Source organism: Pieris rapae, chromosome 4 (assembly GCF_905147795.1).
Source record: "Pieris rapae chromosome 4, ilPieRapa1.1, whole genome shotgun sequence".
NCBI lineage: Eukaryota > Metazoa > Arthropoda > Insecta > Lepidoptera > Pieridae > Pieris > Pieris rapae.
The window spans coordinates 9,720,466-9,733,085 of NC_059512.1; the positions used below are offsets into that span (position 1 = coordinate 9,720,466).

Below are 12,620 nucleotides of genomic sequence, written 5' to 3' on the forward strand. Positions count from 1 at the left end.
TGTCTTTCGTTAGTAATAAACGTTATGTTATATTAAATTAGCCAAGGTGCGTCAGTAAGACATGATGAAGGAAAACATCGTAATAGACGGGCATATACTGTAGATATGACACTTTGTATCATATACTAATTAATAAATAAATAAAAGGTAAGCTTTCAATTACCACACATACACCCAGTAAAGTGTTAAAAATAAATAAATGAGTGGCGCAGCAACCTTTTTATATAAATAATCTTATGTCAGTCAAATCGGCAAGTAGATGAGTCTTCTGTGCCTGACAGAAGCCTTCGACTTTTTGGGTCAAAGGCAAGTGCAAGGGCAAGTCGAGTGAATGTTAAATATATACTGTAAATATAGTCTTCTAATATATAAAATTCTTGTGTCACGGGGTAAGTGACCGAACTCCTCCGAAACGGCTCGACCGATACTCATGAAATTTTGTGTGCGTATTGGGTAGGTCATTCATCCCCCTAAATTTATTTATTTATTTTTCAGACAAAATTTTTCGTTTTTATTTTTTTACGATACACCATACAAAAATACAAGCAACCCTAAATTTTCACCCCTCTACAATCATCCCTTATGTTTTTTTTGTTAATTATAAACTTTAATTTTTTTGGCACAAAAACATGGCAAAACAACCATTTGCTGGGTCAGCTAGTATTATATAAACATAAATAAATAATTATATACTAGACTGTTGTATATAACAATACATTATTTTTTGTCCACCAATGTTCCTAATTAGGCTTTGTGGATACGTGTAACAGTACCATTTCTTCAGGATAGCCTGAAGGTATCTCGAATGAATCTGTGGTTAAGCACAAATATTTTATTATCATAAATGAAATAATTCTAATTTCAATTCTAAGACATTTATTCCTATTAATCTGATTTAATTTTCCTGTCATTAACTGGTCCAAAACTAAAAATGATTTCTATCTATTTTATATATACAAATACGTTTTTACTATCATGGTCTTAAAAATGTAGAATAGCAGAGATACCTCTTACAGACGTATATCGATAAGTATATATTTAAGATACTAAGGGCCTTCACAATGTCCGGATAAGTTCCAAATAAGCTATTTATTCATTCATACTTATTGGTAGGATAAACAGTATTTTTGCGTTTCACGACTGTCAGATAGCGCTATACGTCATGAAATGTGAAGTATCTTATTTTGAACTTTTATGTTTCGAATAATTTATGTGTTGCATAGCTATTTGGCACTTTATTCATACATTGTGAAACAGGCCCTTATACAGTACAGGTAAAAGTTATTTAAAAAGAGCACGTAAATCTTCAATCAACTCATTCCACAAGAGTATCGCGCCAGGTGACAATAGAAAAATGAAATAAAAACATCAACCTGTAATAATGAGGGTTCAACAGGTGGTTGAAACACACGTCACTCGCGTGCCTAAGGTTTGACCATTCTCGCCTACTGTAGTTGAAAAATATATGCGAGATTATTTCCTTATGGCTTTCTTTGTTTTGTTTACAAGTAAACAAGCTTTAGAATGATAATTAAAACAAATAAAAGAATTTCCCAACCAATTCGACTTAAGGTCCTTCAAGTAAAACGCCGGCAACGCACTCGCGAGCCTTCTGGCATTGAGAGTGTCCATGGGAGGCATCACTTAACATCAGGTGGCCTACTGCCCGTTTGCCCCCTGTTCTATAAAAAAAATGTGGAATTTTTAGAACTGCGTCTACTGAAAAAGCAAAAATGATTTTATTATTACGTAACCCAATATAATAATTTTCACCATTACGAAGGCAGCCAATAATAAATATCGATACACTGAAATAAAACTAGGAATCAATAAATTAAAGATATAACTATAGATTAAAGATGATAATCGCAATCCACAGATTACAAAGCATATGGATGACGTCTGGCATGGCACCTGCTTACACCGCAAACGGCTTGCAAATTGTAAAAATATGTTCACTATTTCATTTATGGAGAGGGTGAACGAACGCTGTGTTATTTTTTAGTTTTGTTATATGTTTAAATGAACGTTTTAATTTTTTTAAAGGCTTGTGAACCCATTACTCCAACCATCGTGGATAGGTACACCTATAAAAACCACGCAATATGTATGTTCTTGCAAAACATACTGTAACAGGATGTATTTATTAGTGCCCCTACGCTAAAAATAAAATATGTTGTATTTTGGAAAATAAGATACAGGTATCACTTATTCCACGTAATTAAATTTAAATGGGCATCCCTACAGTGGCAAAGAAGACAGAGGGTGCAGGTTGCGAGAAAAAGCCGAAGTTAGAAAACACTCGGTACTCTTTTAAAATTGCAAATCATCAAACAACACTTATTTTAGAACAAATATCGAAAATTAATTTGAAGTAGCCTGCTTAGCACTATGTAAGTATCCATGGGCGGTAACACTTGAAATCAGATGAGCCTGTTTAATAGTTATATATAACAAAGGACTGGGACTTATGTCCTGTCCAGCGTATATTCCCATATGTCAACGTATACGTACATATGTACATAGTTAGTGTTAATTTTAAATCTAAATATTACAAGGGTGCAGTACATTTCGGGCCACCGCTGCTCTCTTTACAAAACAAATAGGACTTACGATAATCTAAATAAATTCGCTATTCTCGCTATTTTAAAACAATTAGACAGTACAAACAAATTTAAAAAGTTTTTACAACGGCCAGTATAGGAGAGTTTTCCAGGAAATTCAGAATAATTACATTAAACAATTGCCAATTATATTATAAAATAAACATTGTTTTTCGATAAATGTTCACGCTTCGTTGTAAAATTACGTTTACAGGTTAAAAAGCAAGGAATTCTATTTACCATACAGCTGCGAAGGCCATATTGGTATTTGCAGGTGCTTAAAACCTATCTAAGGTACGTAATGTATTTTTAGATTCTATGACAAATTGTAGAGGTTTCTAGGCAACATTTAAAAAAAGAACCAAGGAATTCGATACAAGTAATTATTTCTAATAGACGAAAAAGACAAAGATAACTTTGTAGATAGACCATATTAAGTAAACATCAGCACATGACAGAAAGTGGCACAGTGCACCGCAGTGCAGTGCAGGATTTGTAGGAAGCCTTTGGCAAGGGCACATCTAAAAATAATGAGATATAAATATAAATGTGTTTATGTGGAAAAGTATCTGCAATAAAAGGCTATTAATATTTTTGATTCTTGCGAGCGAAAGAATAAGAAGAGTGCAGAAGGTTCACCTGCACTCTTGAAGAAGAGAAAAAGTTCTCTTACATATGAAATTGGCGTTTGGTGGTCGTGAAATATCTCCTCTATGATTAGGAATTCCAAAACAAACTTTTACAGTTTACTCGTGCATTTTTCGAAATTTGTATAACATCTTGCAACTAAGGTATAAAATTCAACGCTGATGGCGCAGTCAAAATCGCCTTCAAAGATTTTATTGATTCCAGTTCCAATGTTAAATAAAGGAATTACTTATGAGATGGTAAAAGTGCATACTTTTTGTTCCTCCCATACGAAACGCCAAATTAATATGTTATATGTATTATAAATGTTGTACACAAAGAGTGTGTTTTATATTGTCTTTGTGTGGTTTGTACGCGTATTTATAGCACTAGGCAATCTGATTAAATAAATGAAACCAGGTGCGAGTTAAATTGTTGCCATGCGAAATATTGTAAAGGTTAACGCGGGCATTCATTTTGATCTGGCAACACGCGATTCGATAATATTTTATTGGACCACACATGTCCTAGTTAATAACTACAGGTGCTTTGTTTGACCGCCCGAAGCAAAGTTTACTTTGACTTGTAAACTTAGCATTTCTTAAGGCAGTTTATATGACGCGCACCACAACTAGGCGATACCAGCTGCCCACTAAAGTATTTCCGAACTAATTCGACTATTCCTTCAAGAAAAGAGCGTACTAATTCTTAAAAGGCCGGCAAGGGACTTGCAAAACCTCTGACATTGAGTGTCCATAGAAGTAATACTGCCCGTATTTACATCAGATGCCTCTTGCCCGTTTGCTCGTTCTATAAAAAAATATGTGCGATCTATATTATACCAAATCGGATAATCTTTGTGGGAACTTAGATCGGGAGATCTTATTAGTAACAAAACATATTCCCATATTTTGAAAACTGAAACAAAAGACTGAGAGAAATCTTCAATGTATTTACAAGATTTAGTCCTTTGTTGGACAATGTTTTATTATATTCTAAGCTAAGCCTATTTTGTACTAAAACATCACGTTCCCATTTCGCAGTTCCAGTTTAAATACTCTTGTTTTTCAAAGATATTATACTATTATTTACGTGAAATATCATATATAGAAAATCATATCATATATAGAGCCCTTTTCAAGAACCCTAAACCGAATTGGTACGAGATATATCATAAATAGTATATAGATTACGGTCAGCAATTAAGAATCCAACCCATGAAGACCTTGATGAAATAAAAGAGACACACCGTCTTTCTTCAGGATCCAAAGGTAACATCCTAAACTTGTTTGGACATATAGCACGCACAAACTTTAGAAAATAAGAACGTGATTAAACATCAGACATAACAGAGAAACCTCTGGGCATTAAAATTCGTGATCTAAAGATATTTTGAAGTATTGTTTTTGCTTAAACACTACGTATAAATAGTAAATACTTTGTGGTAACAAGCAAAGATAAAGGCACAAAGGACAAAAAGGATGTACAGTGACGCAGACAACTGGTACTCTATAAATTATTCTTATCACATTAAAGGATTTTTGTATTTCCTTATACACATGAAGTCAAGGTTTTAAGACTGATAGGCAAATGAGAGTTATGTACTAAGTATGGCAGACAATATAACCGATTCAACAATAGCAAAAGCTTAGAGGAGCTTTTGGGTTCTTAGAGGCGTTGAAAAATAAGAAAACGAGCATGGTAATTAAAAGGAAGCTTCTAAAATCTTTAGTACTTCCGTCTCCCAAATTTGGCACCCACTAAATCACAGCATACAAAGCAACAGGTGTGATCGATGTATAGGGAAGATAAGAATTGAAAAAAGAAAACATTGAAAAAAAAATAAAAAGGGACAATGGAAATGAATGGAAATGGGAGTGGCACATGGTAAGAGGAACAGAAAAGTGAAGCAAATATACTGACGAACATACTGTAAACGTAAAAGAGAAAGACAATTTAGAAGGATAGATAAAATTATCTGTATCTATATAGGAAATTGAAATGTATTTAAATGGTATATGAGTAAAAGGCTTTTCTTTTTTTTATTAAACTCGTATGTATTATGAAGCAGCAGCCGGAGTGTTGGCCTAGTGGTTACAGCGTTCGACCCTCATCTATGAGGTCGTAGGTTCGATAACCGGCTGTGCACCAATGGACTTTCTTTGCCATTCACATTTGCTCAAAAGGTGAAGGAAAATATCGTGAGGAAACCGGTTTGCCTTAAATCCAAACAGCCGACGGCGTGTGTCAGGCACAAAAGGTTGCCAATAAGATTTACGAATGATCTTAAAACAGATACAAAAATCTGAGGACCGGACCAGAAATTTAATTTGGTTGTTTTTTTTGATGTATTAAGAAGCTCCTAGAATCAATTTGAAGAAAACACTTTTTTACTGGATTGAAGCTATGTATTATTGTAAACTTATGGTTATTTAACATAATTTTGACACATGCCAAAATTATGTTAAACAACTAGTATGGTATAACTAGTATGGAGTTGGTATCGACTAAAAGATGAAGGGTCTCTGCAGAAATTTAATAATTATAAGTTTACAATCACTTTTACATAGCTTCAATCCGGTAAAAAAGTGTTTTCTTTAAATGTGTAAAATCTATCTTAATCAAAGACAATACTATAGCGTCAATTTGATTCATACATTTGTCTGATCATTGCTAAACATGAAGGATTTAATTTGATTAGTACTTAACTAGGATTAATTCCCGGCTCAAAATGTTTCAATTATTATTATTATAAAAACCTTAATTGCAATATTCAATTTTTAATTACTAGTCAACATTATCTCTTAAACTAAGTGGTTGTTGATTGTCACCCAAACGTTTTTTGCTAAATCAAAACAAAAACAAAGCTTTATCCTTTGTATAGATACTATGTCGCGTGCACAGGTGAACCGTGAACCCGTCTAGTCATATTTTTTCTATTTTAGACTTTGTCTCTTTATACTAAAGTTCATTTTACATTGTTAATTCGATGCAGATGCGTTTCTATGCACCTGCCAATCTCGGCACGAGCAGGTGATGTGTTGTTTACATTTTTTATACCTCGCTTGAATAGGGTTTCCACATATTTAATAACTGTTTCAAATTACACCTAATTATTACTATTGTATACCTCGGAATCTCGCTGTTAGCCTAAACGTTCTTGATAGCTCAGTTCGTGCTGTTTTGACTCGGAGCTCGGCTGGGCCGTCGCGGGGTGGTCAATCGCCTGAAGGCCAGTACTCAATGGAGAGAGCGAAGTACGAAGTAAAGGACAAAGGTCCAAGGTGAACTTGTCCCGTACCCATCCACAGATACGTATGAAAATTAACTACTAGTAGGATTTTCTCTGCATCTTCTACCGCATTTATCATGGAGAGTGTTCAGAGGAGTTTTTCGGATCAATACCTGCAGCTGAGTTTCATCATAAGACGTTGTGGCAGAATACGAAATTAAACCCGTATCACCTCGACGTCCGCCATTCCACAACTGCGCGTTTTTCAAGGCAGTTTTTGCCGCGCACTACCACTTTGTGGAACCAGCTGCCCACTGAAGTATTTCCGAACCAATTCGAATTGATTGCGAATGGCGGAAAATTATTATTTTTCTTTGGAAGTTACAGAACAGGTGCCACGTTTAATGAAAGCCAAAACTATGTCCGTACTGTGGCAATACAGGTACACAAATCATATTCCTTTTATGTGAAAATATTAATTCAGTGTAATTTCTTATAAACCATATAAAGGATATTTTTTTGTAATGTCCCACGGTGTGGCAACCCTAACCCATCCCTTATACATCAAACCCTTACTTATAAGGAAGTTAATTAATCGATCTAATATCTAGAAATAAAGATTATAGTTATTTAACAGAATTACAACAATTCTCAAACACATTAAGATAAGAAATTAAACGTTTATCAAAAACTATCTAAACACCTGTCCTTTGTTTAAAAAAATTGGGAATTAAAAATTCTGGACCAATATATCTAATGGCATATTAAACTGCTCCTTTGTCTATCTTTTTTCCGAAAAAAAAAGAAAACAGAGACGATCCTAAGATGAGATTAAGTGCAAAGCTACTCCTGAATGTCAAAAATTTATATTTTAATAATGGTCTTCGTTCTTACTTATAAAAAGTCTAATTCGACATTTAAAACTAAAGTCATATGTCTCCTATCAACACTCTCTCTCTTCAGTCGGCAGCCTCTCTTATTAATATTATCGAGGACGATTAGTCTTCCACTTAATCGGTCCATCTGGTTGATGGTACGTGATGTTTTACCTTCTGTACCACAATCAGTCAATAGGTTTTCCAGTAATACCAATAATTAATTAAACTACCTATCAGACTTATAATCATGCTTTGTTCCTCATCAAAATCAAAATCAAATCAAAATCAATCAAAAAGCATGCAAAAAACTCATATCTCATATCATGTTATGTATCACGCAGGGCGGACATACAACCACCATTTAAGCCTTGACTTTTTTAAGCTATCGCAGAATCCATGGTTAAATCACCTGCATCATGAGCAAACCCTCACTTTCACACCATCATAGCTGAATTAGGTATTAATAAGTTAAAATTATTGAACAATTTATATTGATTTTTTTCTTTTGTAAATATACCTTTTTGTATGTAATAAGTATAGTTGTATATTTTTTTTATATAATAGGGGGCAAATGAGCCTGCGGGACGCCCAAAAAGGGCAGTCATCGCCAGCACATAGATACCCATTTTTTTTGAATAGTTGAAGGTCTCTCAGGGAAGACCCCCCACCGGGAGTCGATTTCACAGTTCTCTAGTTCGCAAAAGAAAATTCCTTGTGAAACGGACTGTGGAGGATTTCCAGACATCAAGGTAATGTTGGTGAAATTAAGAATTCATACGGCTCCTACGATGCTGAAACGAGGCAGTAGTAGGATTACTAAATAAATTAATACATTAAAAAATATTAGTTTGGGCCGTAATTGTAATTTTTTAAATTATTTGATTACTTGATACACGAAGCACTTAAGCTACCGAAAGGTGTGAGTTCATTGATAGCAACCGTCATAGATAACAGTTAATTGGGATATAAAAAGCTCTTAAGGATACTTTAAAAACAACGGGCCTAATGAAGTCAAATTAAAGGACAAAATATCCGTTAGACAGCCGTTAAATACTTTGAGAGAATTCGATTTATGTAAATTAAATGATATTAAAGGTAAATAACTATCAGCCAAAGTAGGATGTCAATTGTCAATTTTGCTTTGACACACGACCCGGAAATGGTAGGTGATGTTCCGGCGTAATACCTGTCGGCTTAACCCCTGTCGTGTGCGCACTAACTAGATCGTTCCGAATTAACTTTTCACCATTAATAAAGAATCCTGTGCTTGGAGTAGGACAGACCACCTATCGATTCTTGGATTCTTTTTTAAACTATTGGATAGATTTTATCGGGGGCTTTGAGCGCGGCGACCTAATCAAGAAATACCGTAACGAAAAAAAACCTAACACACGATAACGTAATATAGGTGCGGCTGATACGCGTTAGAGCGGGACAGAACGCATACTGCGTCTCGCATCGGTCTGGCGTGATCGGTGAGGTAAGCGTGGTAGCCGGTACGCGTTAGAGTGGTAGATTGAATTAATTTCAAAGAAAAAAATACTGCATCAATAAATAATTACAAATGCTATTATTATACTACTGTATAGTATATACTGACACGCGACAGCCAAACCATAGTATATTTCCGAGGAAAGGGAGCATTCTAGATATAATTTCCGGCTACCCAGGCCCACACATCCCAGTAAACATTACAGGAAAAGTGCAACATAAAATATATGTTAACAAGGTAACATGCTTTCTATTTAACAGTACATTAAGTGGCTATCTGTACAGAGTATCAAATTGGCAATAATGTTATCCAAAACAGTCAAATATACGCAATATTTAGAAGAAGCTTGGCTCAAATGCATATTTGCATACGTTAGGTGGTAAAAAACCTTACCTGTTCACACTTGAGCCATAGTATGATAGTAGACCCTGGTCGTCTCAACTGGCCTTCACTCAGTTTCTGTTCCTCCAGAACTTCGCTGTGAAGCCTCCCCGACTTCAGCCAGACTTCGATTGACCTATAAAAACGAAATCTTGTAAATTTTGTAACCTTTAATAGTTACTTACGTTCATGTGGAACATAGTGTATTGGTTGCAGCTCTTTAGAAACCTTGTGTGAAACAAAAAACTTGGCGATTAAAAAGAGTGTCGGAGAGTTTATTACCATTTCTCTCTTCCGTTCTATGCCCTTGATTTGGGAAATGGCAGTAAATGTCAAATTAGAAGTATTAAATATGTATTTATTTTTGACGTTCATCAGTATACCTAAATGAATAAATTATTTTAATGAATCCTGCCTGTATCGTGATATTTTTTCCCTACTAAGCAAATCGAGTTTTTTTCTAAGAAATTTCCTCATGATTTTTTCCTTTAATAGTTGGAATGTCAAATGCACACATAGAAAGAATTTTAATGTTTTAGTTTAGTTTTTACAAAATTAGTTTAACTGTTCAGAAGCCCCAATCCAATCCATAAACAACGAACTTTAAACTTTCAAAAGCTTTCATTTGTAGACTAGAAAATACCATCGACCATCATTCTGTTCTTTAGGTATTGTTGAGAAATCAATTAACAGATAACGCTGAAAAGGATTACAGAATTACCAACCATTTGCAACTACCAGCCCTGATCTAGGATATACTGTTGCATACGTCCCAAACCTCACAGTCTCCTTTCTAAGGTTTGATGCCCATCTGCTTTGGAAATTCGATCGTGCCCGCGTACGGTTTAATCAGTCGCCTGGTATCGCACAACCCTCCCAAGAGCAGACAACAAATTTAAATAAACGCTCCAAACGGGAATCGAACCCGCACCTAAGTGACACCTAATAAGACTTCCTTATGTAACTTGGGGAAACCGCACGTCCCAAATTAATTTAGATACAACAAAAACTGAGAGTTGAGTGGCCGCATTCAGATTATGTTTTTGTTAGGAAATTCCAAGTGGACAGTTATTTTAGTCATGGTAGTTGTGAATGGACGTTCGTATTAAACTTACTACCAGTTCGCAAGTCAAAGCTAAGATTTAAATAGTGGTAAAGCGTTCAAATAAAGTTTATTAGAATTAATTCATATGAGCCTCCAGCGGAAACGAAGTAGATATATCAATAAATGTATGTAAGTTGGAAGTGATTCAATTACCGGAACTGCTTAAAATGTTCTCACTCTTGTTATCTGTATAGGTATACGTACGCTGGTGTGCATACTTAATAAACGAATTCAAATTTTCTAAGTTGTATGAAACTAAATAAATAAATACATGGATTACAACCTTTTTCAGGTCTGATCTTCAGATTTCTGTATCTGTTTCATTATTAAAATCTAAAAGTAGCTAATCAGCCTGAAGCCTGAAGCACGCCAGCCAGTTTCCTCGCGATGTTTTCCTTCACCGTTCAAGCGAATGTTAAGTGCGCAGATACACAGAAAGTCTATTCGTGGTCGGCTGTGAAACATAAGACACAAGCTCATCTTTCACATGAAAATTCATTACTTCCCCTGGATTAACTTCGCTCCTTGAAATATCAGAGTTCCTCGTTTTGTTCTCATTAAAATCATTACGCTGGCTAGAACTTATGGATAAAAAGGGCTCTAAATTGTAACTATGAGAATTGAGGTTCCATGGCGACGGAGCGGCAAAAAGCGCTTATAAAAACAAATACGTCGTTCTCTGATAAGAATCTCGTAGAGCAAGTGAGTTTTACGATGTTTTAAGTGCTCAATGGTATACCGAATGCCATCTCGTACTTTGTAGGGCATTTGACTGTTATTATTACATTTAAAACATGTTCTATTTTTATTTATTTTTTAGTTTTCTCTTTGTCCAATTTTTATTATTATTATTTCGATTTAAATGAATTCAATAACTCGAATAGTTTTGTCCTTTTTGATATTCTTACTATGCGTAAGTGTTTAGTGCTAAACAGTGGTAAGTGGAGAAAATCGTACACGAGAACAGTCTTAATAGAGACTGTAAGTAATGGACACTTTATTACAAAATATCTTATTTAGTAAATCAGATTAGATTTAATTTACTTATTAGTCTTAAGTTAGGCTAGATATATGTTTTTTTTATAGAAATAGCGGGCAGGAGATATGCGAGAGGAGAGATGCCGCCACCTGGGTTCTCAATGGCAGAGGGCTTTTTTCCAACATGTCTAATGTCTATGTATTAAAAAAATAATAATATTGTAAACATTTTATTCACTGTGATACTTCAAATGGACTACAAACAAAAAGTCTTTAATTGAAAAAATAATTTGTATATATTAAATATTCGTGCGTATCGGATTAGATATTTTTGAAGGAATCACGCACTCTCTGCACCAATACCTCGTTGCTATGGTAACAATACTTTTTATGTGGCAACATTGTAACCATGGAATTGGTAATTTTAGTCCGCTTTTTAAATTAGATTATATGTAATTATACGGTGATAAGTAAGATGTTTCACTAGTATTGTTTTCTTTTTAAGGTGGCATTGCCAAAAGGCTCGCAAGTCCTATTAATTAACTAAGTCGAATTAGTTAGAAATACTTCAGTGGGTTGGTACCACTGGATGGTGCGCGGCAAAAAGTGCCTCAAGAAACGCTCAATTGTGGAACGAGGTATATCGAGGTAATACGGATAGTATTTCGTATCTCGACGTCCAATGCGTATGAGAGTATGCGTGAACATATGTGAACTGTCTGTATCTGTATCTGAGTTTTTAGAAACTGTTGGTTACGTCTGTATGTACACAGACTACACCGAACAAATAAAAACAGTGACATGAAAAGCTGACAATCAAGCTATAGACAATTTTTTATTACAGTATAAAAAAGTTTACAAAACCTTTAACAAAAGAACGTACTAATTCTTAAAAACTCACGAGTCTATGGGCGTCTGAGTGTCCATGGGCATATTACTTAGTGAGGTGTGATGGCCGTTTCTAAAAAACAGGATTTAAGTTGAAGTTGAGCACAATGTAAAAACATAATAAGGAAATAGAAAACTGAATGTTTATTGCGATTTTTTCCACGAGTTCATTGGCCCGCACCTGTTGTCTTGTCTAGTTGTAGGCACAGTCTTATTACTGTTATTTACTCACAATCGCATTAAGCTGTTTCAGGCGTGTAAGCTTCAAGATCGCATTGGATTATATGAGTTTCTTCAATTATTTTAGTTTTGAGTAAATTAGTTTTAATTATTAAAATTTTGAAGGATTCACAGTTCCTAGTCATTTGCGACTACGAACTTTTTTGCTGTTAGTTTTCAGAAGGCGCATTTGACAGTGACAGATATGTACATCAGT

The 12,620-nt window shown here is 34.7% G+C and overlaps 1 protein-coding gene across 1 annotated transcript in view; it reads right to left on the reverse strand.

Moving 5' to 3' along the window:
• Positions 1-12,620, reverse strand: part of LOC110995061 (tRNA dimethylallyltransferase) — a 153,605-nt gene that overhangs the window by 13,711 nt on the left and 127,274 nt on the right. The window contains exon 4 of the mRNA XM_022262029.2: positions 9,226-9,349. Coding sequence (XP_022117721.2) covers positions 9,226-9,349 — 124 coding nt within the window. The remainder of the gene's footprint in view (positions 1-9,225; positions 9,350-12,620) is intronic.